The 12,102-nt window shown below is 48.4% G+C and overlaps 1 protein-coding gene across 1 annotated transcript in view; it reads left to right on the forward strand.

The window, feature by feature from the left end:
* The window catches only part of MYH13 (myosin heavy chain 13), a 63,149-nt gene extending 56,308 nt beyond the window's left edge, over nt 1–6,841 (forward strand). The window contains exons 35-40 of the mRNA XM_045525252.1: nt 1,430–1,555; nt 1,865–2,035; nt 4,217–4,321; nt 4,420–4,515; nt 5,894–6,028; nt 6,746–6,841. Of these exons, the coding sequence (XP_045381208.1) occupies nt 1,430–1,555; nt 1,865–2,035; nt 4,217–4,321; nt 4,420–4,515; nt 5,894–6,028; nt 6,746–6,760 (648 nt within the window). The 3' untranslated portion in view covers nt 6,761–6,841. The remainder of the gene's footprint in view (nt 1–1,429; nt 1,556–1,864; nt 2,036–4,216; nt 4,322–4,419; nt 4,516–5,893; nt 6,029–6,745) is intronic.
* The last annotated feature ends 5,261 nt before the right edge of the window (nt 6,842–12,102 follow it).

Consider the following 12,102-nt stretch of genomic DNA (forward strand, 5'->3'; position numbering starts at 1 on the left):
TAGGATTACAGGCGTGAGCCACCGTGCCCGGCCAACATTGACTTTTGATTGGCAGACTTCTGAGCTCTCTTTTATCCAAAGATGAAAATAAAACATCTTGCATGTTGTGGGGAAAAGTCAGAGCAAAAAAGGATTAATTTTTGCATAAAGCACCTGGAGAAGGCTTCACAGACCAAGTACCATTTAAACTGAAATCTTAGAACACCAGGTTTTTATTTCAAGATAATTATTTTTATAAAAGTTTTTAAAAGTCCCTTGTTTTAAAAAATAGAAAAGCCAAGTAAACACATAAAAAAGTCAACTATATTATTAACATCTTGGGGTCTTTCATTCTTAGGCCCTTGTGAACTATATCAATTTTATATCTTTTGTAAAAATGCGATCAACATTTTGCAACCTATTGTTTTCATTCAACAATGTTGTCATGAACGTACTTCTACATCTTTAAATAGCCTTCCATGATGTAGTTTTTAATGGCAGAAAAGCAGGCTATTATAGTTGGACATTATGGCACTTTTATTTAATCCATTCTGTGTGGTTGGTTATGTTAGATTGTTCCCGATAAAAATTTTTACTATTAGAAAGACTGTTGTGATGAACTCCCTCATAACTAAATTTTTACACAGCTCTATGATTACTATTATAGTAATATTTTAGACATACATAAATTTCTATAAGTAAAATTTCAGGGTCAAAACAGTAAAGACATCTGTAATATATTGTAAATTGTTCCTTAACAAGGTTGTCCCAACTTTTATTTCCATTAGGAAAATATGTGAGAACTCTTTTCTATAAATTCTCAAATATCCTAGCTCTTATTTTTTAATTCTTTGCCAGTTTTATTGTTGAAGTCTACCTCACTGGGTTTTTATTATTTTTTTTATTACTAATGAGGTGGAACATTTTACCATGTTTGCTGGCCACGTGTATTTTTTATTTTTTCTGGTGTGCTTTACCTGCTTGTGCTTTTTGTCCTCTTTTCCTGTTGATTTGCCTTACTGATATGTTAAGGAAGGGAATTTTTTTCTGTAATAGGCATTGCAAATGTTTTCCAGTTTGTTATCACCCTTATAATCCTATATATGGTATATTTTGAATATTAGAATTATTTTTCATTTTATGCAGCATATCTGTCAATCATTTCCTTGTTCCAGCACTTTTGCTGAATAATCTATTATTCCTTAAACATTTGACATTCTATCTTTATCATTGAGTCAATTCTTTGAGATACAGTCCTTGGACCTGTTTTAAGAATTTCTATTGTGTCAAGAATAAGACAGTGCTACTGTACCTGACAGGTCACCTATGGGAAAAATAAGAAATGGAACATGATCATGATTTATGGCCTTTCCCACCCAACCCTGTCCTTTCCAATTGCTTTAAGTGCCCCCAAAGAACCTACACCCCTGATATCTAATTTTTCCTGTAGAACACGAGCCTGATAAACACCAAGAAAAAGCTGGAGGCTGACATAGCTCAGTGCCAGGCGGAGGTGGAGAACTCCATCCAGGAGTCCAGGAACGCGGAGGAGAAGGCCAAGAAGGCCATCACGGACGTGAGCTCTGTTCTGCCTTTTCAGAGGTGGTGTTTGGAGCTGAGAAAGGGGGCCTCTGAGCCAGGCTGTGGCCAGTAGGTTTCATCCCCTCGTGACTACAGTCAGTTAGTGGTGGCTTCTTGGACAGATGTAATGAGGTGCCATCTCCGCAGAGGCAGAGTGGGAAGGGATGCTGTGAGTAATCGGCGATGGCCAGCTCGAGTAAGGCAGGGGAGGCTCAGGACACACGGCACTGATCTTAGCATCCTCCGTGGGCTCCAGGCAGGGACGGGTGGACGGCCCACTGATGTGTCCTGTGCACTCCACCAGGCCGCCATGATGGCCGAGGAGCTGAAGAAGGAGCAGGACACCAGCGCCCACCTGGAACGGATGAAGAAGAACCTGGAGCAGACGGTGAAGGACCTGCAGCACCGTCTGGACGAGGCCGAGCAGCTGGCGCTGAAGGGCGGGAAGAAGCAGATCCAGAAATTGGAGAACCGGGTAGAGTGATTTGAGGGAACTCTCACTCTTAAAGTGACCGCGGGCTCAGTCACCCCAGGCAGAGCCACGATCCAGAAATTTAGGTGGTGACAAAGCAGCCACTGATTGAATAGACTGCAGGTTTAGCTTCAGGACTACTTGCAAAACCCCCCGTGAGCCAAACGTCCCCCCTCTTTCTCTGGTACCTGTCCACACACGCCAGCACACACCCGTGCACTCTGGCACGCTTGCACCTCAGCGAGTGTAGTGTCAGGATGATGTTTAATATTCACATTCTGTTTTCCATGTAGATTCATATCTACACACATAAATGGAAAAAGACATACTTTACAGTCACAAAATTACACATTTCAGTGTAGTTTACAGTTTGGACCAAGCTTCACCTTGATCAACCGAGGCCCATCCTACTTAAAGGCGGTAGTTTTCTTTTGTCTCCCACTCTCAGGTCTCAGTCCCTCCCTGGTTCTAATCTCAGCGCAGGCTGCAGTGCTGGGACAGGTATATTCCTCGCTCCATCCCGAAAGGTTGATGCACCAGAAAAGTTCAAATTCAACTCGACAGTTCTGCTTTCTCTTTATCTGGAAGCGTATTTTGTAGTTGTTGTTTGGTTTCTTTCTTGATTGTTCCCTCTGTTTTCTGTACCCCTTGCTTTTCCCTGTAGACCTGCGATGGTTTATGTCAATCATTTTTTAAATGGGCTGCGCTAGCATTGACATTTTGGAGGGCTCTGCGGAGGTGGCTGTTAGAGAGTCTCTGTTGTCCCAGCGAGTCAGGAAATGAGAGTAGGAGGGAAGGAAGATGAGGAGGAGGAAAAGAGATGGAAACAACTTTTCCCAGCAGGAATACCTCGAAATACAGTCACTCTTTATGCCAGCCTCCCTAGGATGTCAGTTACCAGGCACACGAGTCCCTTTAAATGTGAAAAGATTTTTTTTTTCCACTAAAAACAACAAAGCCATAGACGTGAATAGCAAAAGTAAACATCAGGGAAGTCAGAGCTTCCAAAAAAATTCTTATAATGTTTATTTTCAATTATTCCCAGTCCTATTCCATTAAAACGAGCTTAGACCTGTCCTTCTCATGGGTCTCTGCCATGAGGGAAGGATTAGGTCTCATGCCACCCTCTGGATTCCTTGATTCCTGGCTTGGCAGGGAGCCCTGGGCTACCCTCCACCTCGCAGGGGGAGGCACTTTGTCCTTCAATCCCCAGCTATCTGATGATCTGAGTTCCACAGACCTTACAGAGGCTTGGAAAGCATTCCCAGGAAACCAAATGTCTTGTAGAACTGATGGAAGACAGTTTCCGGGGTCCACGAGCTGGGGGGAAGAGGTGTTTTTGGAACAGTGCCCAGAGTAAACCTGTTCCACTAGTAGCTTTCAAGGTTGATCTAGTGAGTCTCCAAGCCCAGAGTGACCCCCTCTGCGGCCACCAGGATTCCTGGTGAAGTGGGGCCTATGGCTAGCCATCCCCAACCCCTGCCTGGATCTCTCTGGCTTGTGGAGTTGGGACCACAGTTGGTGAACTGCGTCCTCAGTGACTACCCTCCCCCATCAAGACTTCCGGAAAGGCAGGAGAAACTATGAAATTAACAGCACCTGTGTAGTGCTTTGCAGTTCTAAAAAGGCTTTCATGTACTTCATCTAATTCGATCCCCACATTTGAGGTAGGCTGGGCAGAAATCATCATCTCCACTCTAAATATACAGAAACTCACACGCAGTGATGGCAACTGACTTGCGGCCTGGCCTACTTTGTTCCTGGCCCAAGTTCCCTCCACGACCCCTGCTGCCTTACTTTATCAGGAGTCAGGGCCACCACGAACGGTCAGTTGTGCAGATTTCACCTGCAAAGACAAGTCGGGGCCAAAGTCCAGCTTGTGCTGCCCTTGCTGCCAAACTGCCTGGCTCCACAGCAAGGGCGTCTTCGCAAAGCCTGAGCCAGCAGCCTAGCTCTGTGCACCTGGGGCTGCCTCTGCCCAAAGAGGGCATCTTGTTCTAATTTTCATAAAGCCACTACAGGGACTAATGGTGGCCTTGTGAATAAAAGGTGGCTCCTGAGCCCTAGGAGGAGACACCTTTGCAAAATATAATTAGGGGATCTTGAGTTCACCCTAAAATGACTGGCACGTGAGTCAGTGAGAGAAGCCTGGGTAGACTTCTGCACTCTCTTTGCCCCACCCAGGTGCGGGAGCTGGAAAGTGAACTTGACGCTGAGCAGAAAAGGGGAGCCGAAGCTCTGAAGGGGGCCCACAAATACGAACGCAAAGTCAAGGAGATGACGTACCAGGTAGAGGTCTCACACACCTCCACGCATGCTGTGTCGCCCAAGCCCCATCAGAAGCGGCCATGAGTGTGTGGCCCCTGTCACAAATGCTATGTTTGCAGGCTGAGGAGGACCGCAAGAACATCCTCCGGCTCCAGGACCTGGTGGACAAGCTGCAGGCCAAAGTGAAGGCTTACAAGAGGCAGGCAGAGGAGGCGGTGAGCACAGGAGGTCCCCGGGAGCACCCACACTGGCCTGCTGCCCCCGCTGGCCCTCAGTGGGGTGGGTTGCTGGTTAGTGGGGTCCACTGAGCCTCAGGCCTGAGTTTGCATTTGCAGGCTGTAGACACAGGGACATGAACACCCGCCTTCTTCTCTCCCATAGTCTGTGCTAAACCTTCCCCACTTCCACCATGTCTGTGCCCTCTGGCCTCACCCACTTCAGCCCAGTCACCCCCCTGCACTCTACCCCCACCCTAAATCTCTCAACCCACCCCAGAGCATCCTAGCCCACCCTGCTGGCCTCAGACCACCTGATTCTCCCCAGCGCCCCCAGCTCCAGCCACCGCACTCCATCCTCTTTGATCCATCCCTTGATCAAACAAGTGAAATCAACAGGAAAGACATGGAATGGGCTGAAACCAGTGTTTCCCAAAGTATCTTCTGGGGACACTGGGTCTGGGTCAATAGCAGGAAGCTAGTGCCAGGGTAGGGGAGAGCTTTTTGTTTTATAGAGAAGAAATAGTTTGGGAAACTCTGGGTTTAAACTAAGTTAAACTGGTTGCTTTACTTCAAGGATTTGTCAGATTTTTATAGACAATATTAATTAACTCTCCACAGTGGAAGAAGCATTCTAGAATGTAGCATTTCCCACACTTGATTGACTTTGGAACCTTCTCATTGTTTGCAGAGCATCTCACCGGACTAGTGTTCCAAGGAACAAAATTAGGGGGGGGGGCCTGCCCTGGGAAAATGACTGGGCACATGGCTTCTCCCACTGCCCTTTCTCCTCCCTGCCCAGGAACCTGGTTGGTTCTGTCCTGACCTCAAGGAGGCAGATTTGAACTGGGTCGATGTGGGGAGCAATTCGTGCACATCAGATCGGTACAGGCCCGCCAGGATCAGCCAGGCTAGAGGGCACCCAGGGGGCCCCCTTATTCAGGAACCCTTGGAATGCCTCAGATAGACCAGCTCAGTGGCCTGGCCCCTGACAGGGGAGGCAGGGCAGAGGCACAGGATAGGGGGGCTTGGCCATTGGTCTCAGATACTGTCAGGTGGCTTGGGAGAGCTCCAGACTCGGGTGTCCTTCACAGAGCTCCAGGGGAGAGACAGCGCAGAGGAGGGGAGCAGGAGAACATGAGGTGGTCCTGGAGGGGCAGCAGCACCTGCAAGGTGGTCCAGGCAGGATATACAGCCAAGGGCTGGGAGCCTTGTCCCCATACTCTGGAGAACTCAGCCATCTCCCTCTCTGCCATCAGGGAATCCAAGACCCATGCTGTCCTGGTTCCCCCAGCCGCCCAGAGGCCTTCAGGCACTGGGCACCTCCGAGTCACACTGAGGGCTCCAGTGGCTCATACTCTTCTGTCTTCCCGTGCAGGAGGAGCAGGCCAACACACAGCTGTCCCGCTGCCGCAGAGTCCAGCACGAGCTGGAGGAGGCCGCAGAGAGGGCGGACATCGCTGAGTCCCAAGTCAACAAGCTGAGGGCCAAGAGCAGAGATGTGGGAGGCCAGGTAAGAATGGTATCTGAGTGTGGGGCCAGGTAAGAACAGGTAACTGAGCATGGGGGGGGGGCAGGTAAGGGCGGGTGCCTGAGTGGGGGGGGCAGGTAAGGGCAGGTACCTGAGAATGGGGGGGCCAGATAAGGGTGGGTACCTGAGCACGGGGGACCAGGTAAGGGCAGATACCTATACATGGGAGACCAGGTGAGATCAGCTACCTGAGTATGAGGGGCCAGGTGAGGGCGGATAGCTGAGCTTGGGGGACCAGGTGAGAGCAGGTACCTGAGTGTGGGGGAGCCAGGTGAGAGGGGGTACCTGAGTGTGGCTCTCTCAGTCTGAGTCCTGGGAGGGGGGACAATGGTCCATCCTGGGAGGGATTGGAGGGTGCCTGTTGGTCCCCTCTTTCCTGCTGTGGCTCATGCACTCACACATGCTGCTAATTTAGCAACGACTCCTATGGTGAGGCAGCAGGAGGCACAGGGGAACCATCTTTATAGTCCCTGTCTCTCCCTGTCACTGGAGATGCTGCCCAAGAAGCCCCTGCCTCTCTGGGGATTTGTCCGCTCTTTGGTATCTCGATTCATTTGGTTTCACAACGTGCACGGGAAGCGATGCCAATCCTTGCTATTCTTAAGAACTTCCGGGCTTTCCAGCTGCTCCACTTGAAGGCGATGCCCAGCCTCCGATTTGCTTTGACTCACCTCTGTGTATGATTTTTTTCCCCCACAGAAGATGGAAGAGTGAGCCCCTCCTGATGTGTGTTGCCAAAGGTCACCTCCGGGAGAGTGGAGGGAAATGTGTGAGAAATAAATTCTCCTAATACTCAGATTCCCGGCTCTGCTCTATTTATTATCATGGTACATTCCTCTTCCATGAAGCTGATGTTTAGATTTCTGCCTGCTCTACTGTAAGTATAAAGCAAGGAATGTGAAAGTCGAGCCTCCTTGCCCCAAGTTGAAAAGATGAACATCTAACCCATTGCCAGGTAAATCACCAGCTTCCACAGGCATTTGAAAATAAAGACCCAGTATCACCCGCACCTGTCAGAATAGCTACTATCAGAAAGACAGAAGGTAACAAGTGCTGGTGAGAATGTGGAGAAAAGGGAGCCTTTGTGCACTGTTGGTGGGCATGTAAATTGGTACAGCCATCGTGGAAAACAGTACGGAGGTTCCCCCAAAATTAGAGCTACCATCTGATCCAGCGATCCTACTACTGGGTATACACATAAGGGAACAAAATCAGGACCTTGAAGAGATCTCCACACTCCCACGTCCACTACAGCATCATTCACAATAGCCAAGATGTGGACACAACCTAGATGTCCACTGATAGACAAATGGATAAAGAATGCGTGGTAGGCCGGGAGCGGTGGCTCACGCCTGTAATCCTAGCACTTTGGGAGGCTGAGGTGGGAGGATTGTTTGAGCTCAGGCGTTCGAGACTAGCCTGAGCAAGAGCCCCCATCTCTACTAAAAGTAGAAAGAAATTACATGGACAGTTAAAAATATATATAGAAAAATTAGCCAGGCATGGGGGTGCATGCCTGTAGTCCCAGCTACTCGGGAGGCTGAGGCAGGAGGATTGCTTGAGCCCAGGAGTTTGAGGTTGCTGTGAGGTAGGCTGATGCCATGGCACTCTAGCCCAGGCAACAGAGTGAGACTCTGTCTCGAAAAAAAAAAAAAAGAATGCGTGGTATATGTACACAATGGAACACTATTCAGCCTTTCAAGCTAAGGAAATCCTGCCATCTGTAACAACATGGATGAACCTGGGGGACATCATGCTAAGTGAAATAAGCCAGACACAGCAAGACAAACACTGCATGAGCTCACCTATATGTGGACTCTAAAATAGTTAAACTTTTAGAAGCAGAGAGTAGAATGGTGGTTGCCAGGGACTGAGAGTTGGGGAGATGTGGTCAAAGGGTACAAAGTTTCAGTCACACAAGAGGAATAAGTGCTGGAGACCTAATGCACAGTACAGCGACTACAGTTAATAACATATACATATATTAAAACAAGTTGTATGCCTTAGATATATACAATTCCTATTTGTCAATTATACCTCAATAAAGCTGAAAAAAATGCTCAGACAAGAGGGGAAGGAAGTAGGGAGGTGAGGGGAAAGGTGGGCAAAGGAGAGGAGGAGAAGAGAAGGCCTTTTCGGGTAACTATAGCACATTTCCTTCCTAGGAACTCATAATTCTTGGAAATTCAGTTCCCCATTTTCCCCTAAGTCTACAGAGAGGAACACTGGGGCCCAGAAAGGTTAAGCACTCTGACTATAGTTGTCCAGGGCAGAGTGGAAACAAAACCCTGGGGATCCCAGACTCTCAGGCCACTAAGCAGCTCTGCTTTTCCATCCTGCCCTTTTAGGGGCCATGTCCTACAGTTCTCTCATGCCCACCCACAGTGCCCTATGATATCTGAGCAGGAGGAAGGTGCTGTCAAACTCATTCACTCCTAGCAAGACAGATGCTTTGCAAAAGACTGGACAGGAGCCCACTCACCACCTCGCTCCTCCTGCCAGCTAGGGTAACTCCCTGCACCTGCGTGGACCCTCATCAGGGTGCCAGAGCCAGAAGGAGAGCCCAGAGAGCCACTAACTTTCAAAGCCAGGTGAAACTAAGCCCAGGCACCATCCTCTCTCCCCACCAAAAAAGAAGCTACTGCAAGTTTCAGGTCTCTCTGGGATCTCAGGGATCCCACTGATTCTGTTATGTTGATTTGCTTGCCCTGAAGGGGCGTGGTGAGATGGAGTAAGGACCATTAGGATGGAGTAGGAGCCGAGACCAAATGTGAGCCGCATTGACCACTTAATGGCTGTAGCTGTGTGGCCTTGGGCTGGTCACATATATTCTCTGCACCTGAGTTTCCTCGTTGGTCAAGCTGACCTGTGTGGTCAGGAGCACAGGCTTTGGATCCTGGAAAACCTGGGTGGAATCCTGATGCTGTCACATATCAACTGTGTGGCCTTGGGCCATTTATTCTCCTCTCTTAGCCTCGATTTCCTTATTCTGTAAGGTGGAGATAACAATAAAAATCGTAGCTTTGGTGGGAGGGATGAGGGGGTTGCGGTGAGGGTACAGTGTTTCTTGTTGGGGTAATGAACATGTTCTAAAATTGACTGTGGTTATGGATATACAACTCTGTGAATATATTAAAAACCATTGAATTTTACACTTTAAATGGATGAATTCTATGGTATGTGAATGACATCTCAATAAAACTGTTTTAAAAATTCACATTTTCCATTACCTATTGGTAAGAATTGGCTTACTATACACCAGGCACAAAGATAAGTACTCTATTCTCTAGTATGTTGGTCCATCCCTTCCCTCTGGCCTTCTAGATCCTCATTTCCATCTCATCGCCAGCCCATCCCAATGCCTCTGACACAGTGGGGTTGGAAGTTGAGGACTGGCAGTGGTGGTGGCAGAAAATGATTTTGATGCTACCTGCCCCTAACTCCACCACCACCACCATCATCACCATCATCACCATCATCATCACCATCATCACCATCAGCAGCACCATCACCATCATCACCATCATTATCATCATCATCATCATCACGATATCACCATCATAATCACCATCATCACCACCACCATCATGATGATCATCACCATCATCAACATCATCACTATCATCATCATCACCATCATAATCACCATCATCACCACCACCATCATCATGATCATCACCATCATCACCATCATCACCATCATCATCATCACCATATCACCATCATCATCACCATCATAATCACCATCATCACCACCATCATCATCATCATCATCATCATCATCACCATTATGATCATCATGATCATTGCTGAAAGAGTCCATTAGAAATGATCTTTTCAATCTCCTCATCATTACAGTCAAGGAATCTGAGGCGAGGAGGGAGAGACAACATTCTCAAAGTCCCCCAGATACCAGCCCCTAGTCCAGCACCCCCACCACCCCCATCACTCTCCCAATAAGAGCAATAATATTATTTCAAATACACAGAACAACTCTGTGTGATGCTAAGTGTTCATGTGCCCATTTTCCTATTTTCCATCCCAGCCTTCCAACAAGCCTGTCAGAAGATGCCCTCATTCTCTGGATGTCTTGCAGGCAAGTTATGACTTGTCCAATGTTTTGAAAAGGAGATGAGATTGCAGCTCTTCAGACTCCCTGTATGGCACATAGAGTCGCACAGTGGTGTGTTTGCTCTCTGCATGGATGTGTGCTGTAGCAATCGGAGCCCTGGGTCCCACCCTGCCAGGGTCCCAGTCCTGCCTTTCCACCCATAAGCTTTGTGACTTTGGGCAAGTTACTTCATGTCTTTAAGCCTCAGTTTCTCACATGTGAAATAGGATGTTAACAATTTATAGGGTTGTTTAGGGAAGCAAATAAGAACATGTAAGAAGTGCACTTGGTCTAGAGTCTGGCACATAGTGAGCACTCTGATGACCTGTTATCAGGATGGAGAGGGTTGAGACATGGCCCCAGGAGGGCCGCCTGGAGTACAGGACAGAGATCCTGATGGACAACAGTCCAGGGTTTTGGCTGTGTCTCTAAAGGGTCTCCTCTAGTTTGAGGAGGTAACATACCAGACAGTTCGAGTTCACCCCAAAAAATCCTATGGAATCACTGCTCCCTGACATCCCAACAAACCAGATCTGGATTCTATCTTCTCAAGTACTCCCCAATTCAGCTGAGGTCTCTAAGAGGAAGCCACCCCCAAGTATCTCTGCACTTACCTGGCCCCTATATCCAGCTCTTGGCCCCCAGATTTCTGAGTTAGAAGATATAGAATATTCCTGTATCCTTCACGGTGCATAGCAGTGTCTTATACTTCATCAGAATTCTGATTATTGAATAAAAGGATGAATGAATGAATGAAAGTCTTTCATGCCTAGATACCAGGTATGCCCTGATGAGAATTAAATACCTAAAGATAAATATTTTTTTTTCCTTTCTGGAGACTGGAAGAAAGAGAAGGTCATGAAGACGAGACTTCACGTGCTGAGTTTTCTTCCCCAGCATCTACATGTCAAAGTCCAGATGGCTGCTGGAAACCAGTCTGAAGCCTCTGGCTGAGTTGGGTACCCCTGGACCTGCTGCAAAATGAGAAAGTGGGGCAGAGGGGACCTTGCCGTGTGTCTTCTGCACTGTGAGACAGGGAATGCACAGGATGAAAGCGAGGAAGCTTGGATTCCTGTCCTGGCACACCCATACTTTCCAGAGGGCCCTGGGCAAGTCAAGAAATGTTTCTGAGCCTCAAGATGCGGCTGCGAATCCTGTCGTGACCTACCCTACACAGTGGGGCTGTAGAAGGTTTCCAAGTGTTGCTGTGCAAAAATGTTTCCTCAGCTATGCAGCACTGCCCAGATTGAAGGTAGTGTTGCAGCTGCTGTCTCGCTGATAATAGTAATGCTGCTGTTGCTGTTATTATTGTTGCTGTCGTTGTTCCGCAGTACAGACTTGCCTCCGGATCTGGAGTTTGAGCTCTAGGGCTCCTGGAGAGCGAACCTACCCTGGCCGAAAGCCCCCTTCAAAACAGAGCTTTGCTGCCACCTCCTGGCTGTGGGAAGGCTGCTTTCCATTATAGAAATGACCCAGAGATTAAACTCCCGACGCCTTGGATTACATATTCAGAGTCAGAGGTGTCATTGGGAATCATGACCATCTGGTCCAGAGTCCTGGTTTTGTAGATGAGAGAATTCAGACTGGTGATAGGACCTGGTAACCCCTCAGGATACAGAGCCAGAGTCAGGCACCCCAGGCGTCTCAGCTCCCAGACCAGGGCTTCCCCAGCTGAGTATCCATAGAAAGGACTGGAATCTCGAGATGGAGGTCTAGGACTGTCTGAGCAGAGAGAGAGTGGTCCCTAGAGGTGACCCTGGCAGCAGAGGGTGGGACCATGGCCAAGGGGCTGCTCCACAGACCTCATGCTCCTCACCCCAGGAACTGCCAGGCCGGAAGACCAGTGTTGGTCCCGCGGGGGGAAGCTGTATACCTACACGAACCGCCTCCTGCCCCTAGCAGGGACGGGTGACCAGACCCTGAACGTTTCTGGGATGAAGGTGGC

Source organism: Lemur catta, chromosome 15 (genome assembly GCF_020740605.2).
Source record: "Lemur catta isolate mLemCat1 chromosome 15, mLemCat1.pri, whole genome shotgun sequence".
Classification (NCBI taxonomy): Eukaryota; Metazoa; Chordata; class Mammalia; order Primates; family Lemuridae; genus Lemur; species Lemur catta.